At 37.3% G+C, this 13,285-nt stretch overlaps 1 protein-coding gene across 26 annotated transcripts in view; it reads left to right on the forward strand.

Moving 5' to 3' along the window:
- The window catches only part of LOC139126300 (kielin/chordin-like protein), a 141,197-nt gene that overhangs the window by 77,910 nt on the left and 50,002 nt on the right, over positions 1–13,285 (forward strand). For 24 of the 26 annotated variants that reach the window (XM_070692345.1, XM_070692347.1, XM_070692352.1 and 21 more), the window contains 8 exons: positions 1,460–1,552; positions 2,001–2,096; positions 2,857–2,961; positions 6,687–6,791; positions 7,344–7,439; positions 7,852–7,950; positions 11,532–11,624; positions 12,947–13,051. In XM_070692345.1, coding sequence (XP_070548446.1) covers positions 1,460–1,552; positions 2,001–2,096; positions 2,857–2,961; positions 6,687–6,791; positions 7,344–7,439; positions 7,852–7,950; positions 11,532–11,624; positions 12,947–13,051 — 792 coding nt within the window. The remainder of the gene's footprint in view (positions 1–1,459; positions 1,553–2,000; positions 2,097–2,856; positions 2,962–6,686; positions 6,792–7,343; positions 7,440–7,851; positions 7,951–11,531; positions 11,625–12,946; positions 13,052–13,285) is intronic. The other 2 variants (XM_070692348.1, XM_070692359.1) reach the window with 1 other exon arrangement.

Raw genomic sequence — 13,285 nt, forward strand, 5'->3', positions numbered from 1 at the left:
TCTATAGACTATAGTCTATAGAAGCTATTGGGATGGGTATCAGTCAGGCTTCAGTCTGTATGTACTGTATGTATGTATGTATGTATGTATGTATGTATGTATGTCCGTTTGTGAGGCATCCGTCCACTCAAATATCTTGAGAACCGCAATACTTCCTGATATGATATTTGTTGTGTAGATTAAAAATATGATTTTGAGAAACTGTTTTTTTTTAATTTTTTGATATTGTTGAAAATATGCAAATTAGCGCCAAAAAAGGCATTTTTGGTAAAAAATCTTCTTCATAACCACTGGTCATACAGCTTTGTTATTTCATATACAGGTCCCTAGGGATAACCCAATTTACATTTGTTCAAATTGTGATGAAATATGCAAATCTGTATTTTTAAGGAATTTTTTTGTCATTTTTGGTCAAAACTTTATTTCATCAAAACCGCTTGTCTGACAGCTTTGATATTTGGTTTACAGGTTCCTACAGATGAATTAAATATGATATATTGAATATATGATGGAATCTGCAATTTTGTATTTTTGGTGTATTTTTGCTATTTTTGGTCAAAAAATGTATTTCTCAAAAACTACTTTTCTGATGCCTTTGATATTTGGTATACAGGTTCCTAGGGGTTGTCTTAGTGTGATATATTGAAATTTGATGAAATCTTCATTTTTTGTATTTTTGGGTTAATTTTTGCCATTTTTGTCAAAATATTTGTTTCTCAAAAGTTACTCATCTGATAGCTTTGATATTTGGTATACAGGTTCCTAGGGTTTATCTCAATGTAATATATTGAAATTATGATGAAATCTTCAATTTTGTATTTTTGCAGCTAATTTTGCCATTTTTTGTCAGGCCATCCTGAAATGAGCTATCAAAGATATCCACCTTCTTCATCAATACATGTGTCACAAAAAGTTATTCCCTACATAACACAGCAGAGCTCTGTCGACTGTTGGGTCACTTGTTTTTTCAAAACCGCTGGTCAGACAGCTTTAATATTTGGTTTACAGGTCCCTAGGATGACCTTAGTGAGATAATTTCATACAGTCAGGAAATACTTAATTTTGTATCCATGTCTATAGTAGCTTCAGGGACTTTGGCCCTATGTTTAATTGCTGGAGACAACTTATTGTTGATTTGCTGAAATGGTAATTACATTTGCATATGCAAATATTGGGGAAAAAGTTTCTCATGGTTTTTCCAAATCATGTTTTTTTGTGAAACAAGTATTGGATAGCTTTAAAGGAGCAGGGTTTTTATCAGCTTATTTCTGAGAAAATTTACAAACTGTAACTAACTTTCAAAGGAGAACAAAGGACCAAAATCATAGAAACTGTCAATGTCATCAACCACCAAGGCAAGAACCAGGGATTTAGAACTGTGGCTTTAACAGTTGGTATTCTAAACTTCAGTTTGTTCAAATGGGGGCACAATATCATTGGTGCTATTTTTAAACTACAGAATGTTATCCAGCTTGTCAGAATGGAGGAGTTTGTGTTGATGGATATTGCGAGTGTCCATCTGGCTACAGTGGAATAGACTGTTCATCCACCAGTGAGTCATTTTCATGTGTTATTTATTTGTAAACAATACTTTTTCAATATTTGCACCCATTGATCTTCGTTTATATTGCAATTCAATTATAGAACACTGAATGCTATAATGGGGCAAAGGTTCTTGAAAATTCTCAATGAAACATTCAACTATTCCATATCTTGGTGAACCCAACAATAGAGTTCCATGGTAGTATCCAGCCATTGCAATGAGTTTACAGAATATGAATATCTTAAAGGTCATAGACAACTTAAGTTTGGTTGTCATCACCTAGATACTATGATTAATATACAGCCACACACATATAGAAGATGTCATCAACCACAGTTTGAGTCTGGAAGTTTGTCTTGCTTTGCTGCCACATGGCATGCTGGTTAGCATTTACATGTCAAGTTCATTGTTTATCAATCCTTCTTCTTTGTGTAAATGCCTTTTTGTCATATGACAGACTGCATTCCAGAATGTAAAAATGGTGGTATATGTGATGCTGGAGTATGTATATGTACAGATGAATATTATGGGATGGACTGTTCATACCCTCACAGTAAGTATTCTCATTTATTGATCCATTCATTCTCTTGTGGATGCATTCACATCTCTCTCTCTCTCTCTCTCTCTCTCTCTCTCTCTCTCTCTCTCTCTCTCTCTCTCTCTCTCTCTCTCCCCGCCCCCCCCAAGCAATTACACTGAATCTTGCTTAGAGCTTACATGTTAGTACTTCCCTTAAACCAAACGTAAATGTTTATGTCAGAAATTTATCTTTTTGGGAATTTTCCCAAAATTCAATATGCCAGCTCTTCCAATGTGTCAATATTGAATAGATGTTTGAAGCTATTATGTCTGTTAAATGTATGCAACAAATATCAACTGACAAATCCATTGTATTGTCTTTGAAATGTATTTATGGTAGGAAATTTGTTTTCAAAATGTTGTGAAAATTCACCAAATGTAAAGGTTTCCTTTCTTAATTTTTTGTAAATTTTTTGTAACTTTCACATGAGTGTTGGATTTCTTAGTTCGAATCATAGTTATTGGTTCGAATGAATAAGGAAAATCTTATTCAATTCTTTTCCTTTGAAATTTTATTCATTGTTGAACATGTTATGAACTGCCTTTTCGTCCAGGAACTGTCATTTGCGTTTTCAAGCAAACATTGTCTTCTTTACAATATAAGATTACATTGGTTAGTTACATTTTTCCAGTGTGTAACCATTCAGTATTTTAATAAAACATAGTGGTCACATTACAATAACACCATATCATGGTCCTTATCCATTACAAATTTTTATCACCATTGATTACAGTTCCAACTGCAAGGTGTAATCCTCCCTGTGAAAATGGTGGTTCATGTGTTGCTGGTGTCTGCCAATGTGTCAGGGCATTTGCTGGACCACAGTGTACCATTAAATGTAAGTAGTCTGCCAATGTGTCAGGGCATTTGCTGGACCACAGTGTACCATTAAATGTAAGTAGTCTGCCAATGTGTCAGGGCATTTGCTGGACCACAGTGTACCATTAAATGTAAGTAGTCTGCCAATGTGTCAGGGCATTTGCTGGACCACAGTGTACCATTAAATGTAAGTAGTCTGCCAATGTGTCAGGGCATTTGCTGGACCACAGTGTACCATTAAATGTAAGTAGTCTGCCAATGTGTCAGGGCATTTGCTGGACCACAGTGTACCATTAAATGTAAGTAGTCTGCCAATGTGTCAGGGCATTTGCTGGACCACAGTGTACCATTAAATGTAAGTAGTCTGCGAATGTGTCAGGACATTTGCTGGACCACAGAGTACCATTAAATGTAAGTAGTCTGCCAATGTGTCAGGGCATTTGCTGGACCACAGTGTACCATTAAATGTAAGTAGTCTGCCAATGTGTCAGGGCATTTGCTGGACCACAGTGACCATTAAATGTAAGTAGTCTGCCAATGTGTCAGGGCATCTGCTGGACCACAGTGTACCATTAAATGTAAGTAGTCTGCCAATGTGTCAGGCATCTGCTGGACCACAGAGTACCATTAAATGTAAGTAGTCTGCCAATGTGTCAGGGCATCTGCTGGACCAAAGTGTACCATTAAATGTAAGTAGTCTGCCATGTGTCAGGGCATTTGCTGGACCACAGTGTACCATTAAATGTAAGTAGTCTGCCAATGTGTCAGGGCATTTGCTGGACCACAGTGTACCATTAAATGTAAGTAGTCTGCCAATGTGTCAGGGCATTTGCTGGACCACAGTGTACCATTAAATGTAAGTAGTCTGCCAATGTGTCAGGGCATTTGCTGGACCACAGTGTACCATTAAATGTAAGTAGTCTGCCAATGTGTCAGGGCATTTGCTGGACCACAGAGTACCATTAAATGTAAGTAGTCTGCCAATGTGTCAGGGCATCTGCTGGACCACAGTGTACCATTAAATGTAAGTAGTCTGCCAATGTGTCAGGGCATTTGCTGGACCACAGTGTACCATTAAATGTAAGTAGTCTGCCAATGTGTCAGGGCATCTGCTGGACCACAGTGAACCATTAAATGTAAGTAGTCTGCCAATGTGTCAGGGCATCTGCTGGACCACAGTGTACAATTAAATGTAAGTAGTCTGCCAATGTGTCAGGGCATTTGCTGGACCACAGTGTACCATTAAATGTAAGTAGTCTGCCAATGTGTCAGGGCATTTGCTGGACCACAGAGTACCATTAAATGTAAGTAGTCTGCCAATGTGTCAGGGCATTTGCTGGACCACAGTGTACCATTAAATGTAAGTAGTCTGCCAATGTGTCAGGGCATTTGCTGACCACAGTGTACCATTAAATGTAAGTAGTCTGCCAATGTGTCAGGGCATTTGCTGGACCACAGTGTACCATTAAATGTAAGTAGTCTGCCAATGTGTCAGGGCATTTTGCTGGACCACAGTGTACCATTAAATGTAAGTAGTCTGCCAATGTGTCAGGGCATTTGCTGGACCACAGTGTACCATTAAATGTAAGTAGTCTGCCAATGTGTCAGGGCATCTGCTGGACCACAGTGTACCATTAAATGTAAGTAGTCTGCCAATGTGTCAGGGCATTTGCTGGACCACAGTGTACCATTAAATGTAAGTAGTCTGCCAATGTGTCAGGGCATCTGCTGGACCACAGTGAACCATTAAATGTAAGTAGTCTGCCAATGTGTCAGGGCATCTGCTGGACCACAGTGTACCATTAAATGTAAGTAGTCTGCCAATGTGTCAGGGCATTTGCTGGACCACAGTGTACCATTAATGTAAGTAGTCTGCCAATGTGTCAGGGCATTTGCTGGACCACAGTGTACCATTAAATGTAAGTAGTCTGCCAATGTGTCAGGGCATTTGCTGGACCACAGTGTACCATTAAATGTAAGTAGTCTGCCAATGTGTCAGGGCATTTGCTGGACCACAGTGTACCATTAAATGTAAGTAGTCTGCCAATGTGTCAGGGCATTTGCTGGACCACAGTGTACCATTAAATGTAAGTAGTCTGCCAATGTGTCAGGGCATTTGCTGGACCACAGTGTACCATTAAATGTAAGTAGTCTGCCAATGTGTCAGGGCATTTGCTGGACCACAGTGTACCATTAAATGTAAGTAGTCTGCCAATGTGTCAGGGCATTTGCTGGACCACAGTGTACCATTAAATGTAAGTAGTCTGCCAATGTGTCAGGGCATTTGCTGGACCACAGTGTACCATTAAATGTAAGTAGTCTGCCAATGTGTCAGGGCATTTGCTGGACCACAGAGTACCATTAAATGTAAGTAGTCTGCCAATGTGTCAGGGCATTTGCTGGACCACAGTGTACCATTAAATGTTTAGTCTGCCAATGTGTCAGGGCATTTGCTGGACCACAGTGTACCATTAAATGTAAGTAGTCTGCCAATGTGTCAGGGCATTTGCTGGACCACAGTGTACCATTAAATGTAAGTAGTCTGCCAATGTGTCAGGACATTTGCTGGACCACAGTGTACCATTAAATGTAAGTAGTCTGCCAATGTGTCAGGGCATTTGCTGGACCACAGTGTACCATTAAATGTAAGTAGAAGTGTACCTTTTAATGTCAGCATGCACTATGCCACCGTATCAGGACATACTTGTATAATTTCAAATATTCTACATTAACAATTAACAATTATCTCAATCATCAAGAATTTGAACATTGAGACATTCATCACCTTGTTTTATTTGTTTTGTCTTGTCTTGTATACTTGGTGTTATTTAGTGTGCTAGGTACTTCATACATGTAGTAGTCTTTTGTTTTGTGGAATCAATGGCAGCAGTACTTTCTACACTCTTTACTGTTATGTCATTACTTAAGTACCAAGTACATTGTAAGATAGTTTGAGTTTGTGAATGTGACTACCACTTTGTCAAAAGGAAATTTAAAGAATAAAATGAACTGAGAGGTTCCTTGATGAAGGAAAAATGATGATTGTAATTGTCTTCAGGAAAGATGTTCAGACCGCTGATATTCAAAATCTATGTTGATGACGTGTCTTAATTGCTTTGCTTTTGTAAGTGTTCAATAAACATTGTCAAGTGGTGTGAAATACAATACTCTTTCCTATCAAATCATCTTTCCTATCAAATCATCTTTCCTATCAAAACATCTTTCCTATCAAAACATCTTTCCTATCAAATCATCTCTCCTATCAAATCATCTTTCCTATCAAATCATCTTTCCTATCAATCATCTTTCCTATCAAATCATCTTTCCTATCAAATCATCTTTCCTATCAAATCATCTTTCCTATCAAAACATCTTTCCTATCAAATCATCTTTCCTATCAAATCATCTTTCTATCAAATCATCTTTCCTATCAAATCATCTTTCCTATCAAATCATCTTTCCTATCAAATCATCTTTCCTATCAAAACATCTTTCCATCTTTCCTATCAAAACATCTTTCCTATCAAATCATCTTTCCTATCAAAACATCTTTCCTATCAAATCATCTTTCCTATCAAAACATCTTTCCTATCAAATCATCTTTCCTATCAAAACATCTTTCCTATCAAATCATCTTTCCTATCAAAACATCTTTCCTATCAAAAGCTGTACTGTGTGGACCATATTGTCATAAACTTCACATTTGCTGTAGTCACCTTATAGAATACTTGAACTTATTTTCAGTGCCCGATGAGAACTGCAGTCCTCCTTGTCAAAATGGAGGAGAGTGTTTGGATAATGAATGTTCCTGTTTGGAAGGTTTTAGCGGCACAGATTGTGCTATTGTAGGTAGGTCAAATAGTCATGCAGACTGTATGGATGTTTTCATTGGAAGTATGCAGAAATGAAGTACAAATGAAACTATAATTGTTAATGAAAAACTAACTGTTCAGTCTATTGTTTTGAACGATAAATTCATAGTGTCAATCGTGAAATGGTTTATAACATTGAACTGTGCACACAGAAATTGAACATGTAGTGACTTGAGTTAGAACAATGATATTAATATACATTAAATGTGACTATTCCATGTGGAAAGTGGGATACATTAAATGTGACTATTCCATGTGGAAAGTGGGATACATTAAATGTGACTATTCCATGTGGAAAGTGGGATGTTTAGACTTTGCATTGGAAATATTTCTACAATGTTCTAAAAATTCTTTTCATACCAATTTTGAAAGGCACAATTCACCGCATACTTTATAATTTGAATATTCTCATTATAGCCTAGAACAGTCAATTTTTTTATTTGTACAAAATGTATTTTACATCAATCTCTCTTTTGCCAGATGACTGAAATGCTCTCTAACTTGGTTTTTACTCTGCTGTTGTTTTCAGGTGTTGAATGTGTTCCATCATGTCAAAATGGCGGTATTTGTATCAATGGTACATGTCAGTGTATTGGTCAATACAGAGGAATAGATTGTACAGAATGTAAGTATTTATTTTGCAGCCATAGGTAAAGTCATGCTGAATCTTTGCCTTAATAATGTACAGAATTCATTAGTTTGTTTTTCATATATTGATAAGTAGGCAGAGAGGTGTTTCATTAAATACTAAAGTTTTAAATTTCAACTTTAAAAAGTAATTGAACTGAACTGCTTGACATTATTCAACTCATTAAATAATGAGCAGTGTAAACCTAACAACATGTCACTTGAACAGATTTGCTGAATATTGAAGATCATTGAATACCAGGATTTCCTTTAAACAGTGTTGTGGCAAATACACTGATATTCACATCCAAATGGTGCAGTCCTGACACTTGGACACCAAAACTACAACATAGACCAAGACCGTTTTTATAATCATATTGTTAAAGACTATACTGGTATTTCTATTTCAGATACAGATTGCAAACAGCCATGTCTTAATGGTGGAATATGTGTGAATGGTTTCTGTGCTTGCCTTGAGGGATTCTCTGGAGTTGACTGTTCAATCATCGGTGAGCTTATCAAGACACAATTAATTGTGATGAGATAATTGTTACCAATGCAGTGTTACATTGATCTCTTGAGACTGTACATAGATTTGTCACATCAATGATAAACACACGTCAAGGGATGTTATAGATCTCAATTATAGCATCAGATGTTTCATTGTGAATCTTTATCTAAAGAATTCCTCCAAAAATTGTCAAAACAAGTATTTCGACATGTTGGATGCAGTATTGCAAAATAATGTACGTTGAAATCTGTGAAGAGCACTCTGATAACAGAAGAAAAAAATGTGTTTAATAAATTGTTTTGAAATCAGTAAACTTAGACACAAAAGTTTCCCAATCAAGTATCTTTACTCCATTAATATTGTAACACTTTATTAATAATGCTACTCCTCTTGATAATTGAACAATGACCAGTCAATGAATTCAACATCTAGAAATATTAGAAGTGTAGTGTTCATATACTTATACACGGAGGAGATTTGTTAAAGTTTAAAGAGTGAGTGACAGTAATTAAGGGATGTGAACATTGTGAATATTCAGATGTTTTTGTCAGTAATAAACAACACCGACAGTACTGGTTGCCATGCCACATTATTTCGGACTATCGATACTTGACCAGTATTCTGCCGAGGCAACGGCCTTGCGCCATTGCCGCAAAATAAAAATTGATGACCTCCAAAATATAAATCATCGGGTCTGCAAGGCGCAGTGCACCATGAGTCCCACTAGGCCTAAACTTTCAGGAAAAATTAAGTCCCAAGAATACACTTATTTAGGTGCTATACGCGAAAACATGGAGTAGATATTTCACACTGTTCGTGATTTTTCCTGGCCATGTGAGAAAATGAGACGTGCCGCTTCCATAGCAACCTGCAGTGAATTTTCATTTACATAATCGTGAACTTGGTTTTCATTGGCTAGATTAGGGTCAGCCAGTCAACCTCTCTGTTTCATGTGTGTAGGCCAATGTCTCGCAGTACTTTCTGGAAAGGAAAATGGCTTCTGTGAATGGCTCAAAACATCGAGGCAGAACAATTCTTAGTTTCTTTGGACCATCCGCCCCTAAAAAAAGCAAATCCAGCAACAGAACGAGTGAAGACAATACGATCGAACATGACATAGCAGACATAGTGTCTCAGCCGTCTACATCCTCGGAAACTCAACAGCCGAAAACTGAAAATCCGTGCATGCTAGCACGGATTGGTAGCAAGATGTCAAAGTATGACTTCATAGCCACTACCTACCTGCTTATGGACATTTTACCCATAGTTTCTGAACTGTGCCTGGTGTTCCAGAAATCTGATCTTTGATGTTAGCATGGTGCAAGTGTCAGTAGACCACTGCAAAACTGCATTGAACAAAGTGAAATCTGGTGAAGTAGAGCACCACACTTACTCAGCTACAAAATGAGCATCTTACTGTTGAGAAGGGAAAACTTATCTTCAAAGGCAATCATGCTGTGCAGGGAAAGCAGAGCATTGACTCAATCAGGCAGAAATTTGTTGATGCAATCTTAGAGAAGATTGACCTGAGATTTCCAGATGATGACAGCAACATCATGTATGCCTTTGGTGTGCTTGCTATGAGGCCAATATCATTTTGTTCTGAGGATGAACTTAAGACTTGGGGCAATGATAAATTGGAGTCCCTGATCAGCCAAGTATGGAGAATCTAAAATGTCAAAGCCACTGAAGGGCAAAGTGGATGCAACTGCTACTGCTGAGCCAATAATTAATGCAGAATCTACCAGACAGGAGTGGTCCATGGTAAAACCATTGGTGATCAAAGCTTGCTACCCTAGAGACAATATAACTAACTTGTGGGCTCTTATCAACATGTATCACAGAGAAGAGATCCCAAATTTGCTCATCCTAGCATCATTGGCTTTAACTCCTCCCATCCATACTGTTGATTGTAAAAGGGGCTTTAGTGCCCAGAATCAGGTGAAGACTGCAGCACGGAATAGATTGTCCTCAGCTAGACTGGATGACATACTCATGGTGAAGTTTGAAGATGGCCCTGTAGACCAGTTTGACTATGGCTCTGCTTTAACACACTGGAGAACATCTAAAGCAAGGAAAATGTTTGTTGCTGATTGTTCAAAGTAGAAATTTTCAACTGAAGACTTTGAATTTATTTTGAACAACCTTATGATATTGTTGTTGTCACTTGACTTTCATCCTTTAGTGATTCATTGACTTTCACGCTCCAGTGGTTCAAAATTGACATTACCAGAACACCTACCAGCTGGTTTCTACAATTTGTGACACTTCAAACAATTTGTGACGCTTCAAACATTTATTTTTGATGATTTAACACCAGCATTGTTCTGAAAATTGCCAAATTACTGTGAAAGAAATGTTACACTCAGTAACAAGTAAACTTTAATGTTAAAACAACAACATGGGAATAGCACGTAATAAAGTGTATTCTATTATAATTGTCTTGAAAATGGCCCCCTCTTTCCAACAATGACTCACTTTTTGGGATTCCATGGGCCCTCAGACCCAACTGATGCAAAAGCTTGGCAGAACACTGTTGACACAAAGTTTCCAACTGATACCATGGAATGTAACTATGACAAAATAGAATTCAGTGTTCATATGAGTTAGCACTGGCCAAGTATTTGAAAATTCTCTTTTGTTTTATGATATGTACCAAAACATCATTAACTGTAATGTGGAATAAAACTCAGAGTGAGACAGAGAGTTATACCTAATTAATATTACATACAAACGGTAGGTTTAAAGAAATTTTGCCCAGCAATTATGTTCTTGATAATGCCAATTATTATTTTAGCAATCATGAAACGTCAAAAAGACTCAGTATGTACAATATGCATATGTATTCTGATTAAAGATGTGTCACAGAAAGTAGTCAGTATTTTTTTGAAAAATGTTATACAGACAAGAGTAAGACAAATGGCATTTACACAGAGTATTTCCACAAGATGTACAAGAGTTGGTATAGCCTGAATGGATGTAGGTGTTCATAATCAAGAAATAGGACCAAAAATTTGATGTTATGCTGTAAATGACAGAATTGAATTGATCGCTTGAAAAGTAAAGCTGCATTGTATTCAAGTTATAATCCATGGTAATGTAGACAATGATACACAGCATGGAGAGTAACAATGATACACTGAGTTTTCTCCAGTAGAAACAACATCAGTCTTTATATTTGATGATTAGACTGAAATGTCTTAAACAGTTTAATGAATGTGGTGCATGGTTGTCAGGTTTATTCCTACAAAATGCAAGAAATATCAGGCATGACACATGATAAAACTTAATATGATGAATGCCTCAAGTAGAATAATTTGCAAATTTATTTTGTTAATATGTTCAACGCTGACATATTAACTCCAATGCAGATTTTCTGTAGCAATGTGATTGATGTCAGTGCATGCAGTGTGGCTTTGATGCTGACAGTAAAATGCCATTGCTTAGCGCTGGTCAGTTTTGGCAAGTATGGGATTGCTCCATGTATTCCTGCTATCTGAATCATTGCAAAATGTTTGTCAGTATATTGCCTGTCTGTTAGCTGATCATGGTTAAAATTAACAATGGCTTTTTAAATAGGTAATTGTAACCCTGCATGTGTCAATGGTGGCTTTTGTGTCCAAACCAACTGCATTTGTCTCACTGGCTTCCATGGTGAAGATTGCTCTCTTGGTAAGTTTGCTATCAATAAATTGCTAACCTTTGACCTACAGAGCAGATAACTAATCTAATATTCAGTATGACTGACCAATTGCAGCATACCTATCATAAACTTCATAGAGTATGGATGAGAGATGGCTATAGCATGCTCTAGTTAGCAGAAAGTGTATGTGAAAAAAAATTCAAAAATACTTCGTAACATAAATCTGTTGGTGATGCTCATCAGAAGAATGTGAACTCTGAACAACACATCACATAGTGATCTGTAAGATGTGAAAATATTCTATGAAGTTTATGTTTAAATTTAGTCTCTTGTTCCATTTAGTGTCACGCAAATGTTTGGTGCAGTAGATCTATAATTGTCATGTTGTATCTTTAATCATGATTTGAAGTCAGCCTTGTAGCTGTCAATGGCACATTATATCTCAAGGATATCTTACAGTTTACAACATGTGTGCATGCCCTACAGCAGTGAAAGCTTTCCCATCAGCTAGTGGTGAGACTGCTTTTGCTCTCAGGAAGCATGTTTCTTTGAAAGCACATACAATGAAAGGTACACTGTGGTGTTGAAAAATCTAAAGAAAAGGCTATTTTTTGCTTGGATAGTATATTGAAAAACACAGACACAGTAGAGTCAATGTTTGTAAAAGGTAGAGAGACAAGTTTAATGAAATGAAGGATGGATGGAAGAGTGTAAAGATATGACAGCATAGAGCAGATAAATGTTGGCTTGAAGCATAGAGGGAAATCAGTTGAGAGCTGCTTCATGTCTCTGTTACTGCTTTTAAACATTCAGAGTTTGTGGGTCAATGTCAAGTTGTTTCATACCACAGTCCCTCTATCCACCGTGGATAGAGGGACTGTGTTCATACACACAAAAGGATTTCATTCTTCAAGTTAAGATTGTTGTAAACTGGAAAGAGTAGCATTTATTATTTGTGCCACACATTGTGTGTGGAGCAGGTATACCCACCATACGTTGTGTGTGGAGCAGGTATACCCACCATACATTGTGTGTGGAGCAGGTATACCCACCATACATTGTGTGTGGAGCAGGTATACCCACCATACATTGTGTGTGGAGCAGGTATACCCACCATACATTGTGTGTGGAGCAGGTATACCCACCTTACATTGTGTGTGGAGCAGGTATACCCACCGTACATCCACCATTCACAAGACATAAGTGTGTTTGTGAATTCTTACTATGTGGAATCAGAATGTGATTGACGCTACAGTGTAAGAAATGCATCTCTGTAAATACAAGTACAAAAAGTTGGTGATGTTCTATCTTCAGATGTGCTGATGCTTTGACATTTCATTTCAAATTTCAGTGACAAATCCTATATGTGAGTTACCATGTCAAAATGATGGTATTTGTATCGATGGACACTGTGCTTGTCTTGGTGGATTCATGGGTGATGACTGTTCACGTATAGGTAATGTACTGACAATCCAAATAGCATCTTCAAATCATAGCATTCAATGACGTTTAACCCTTTTCCTGCCAGACAGTAATAACTGCATCACTTCCCCATTAGCCAAGTCAGTAAAAAGCGGTATTGAGCCAAAACATAACGTATTTTCACCCACTTGGCTTGGTATGTTAGAGCATCTTTTGTCCCAAAAAAATCAACTTTACAGTATTATGTTTTCAACAGCCTTCAAATGTA

The sequence above is a fragment of the Ptychodera flava genome (genome assembly GCF_041260155.1).
Source record: "Ptychodera flava strain L36383 chromosome 3 unlocalized genomic scaffold, AS_Pfla_20210202 Scaffold_27__1_contigs__length_13241970_pilon, whole genome shotgun sequence".
Classification (NCBI taxonomy): domain Eukaryota; kingdom Metazoa; phylum Hemichordata; class Enteropneusta; family Ptychoderidae; genus Ptychodera; species Ptychodera flava.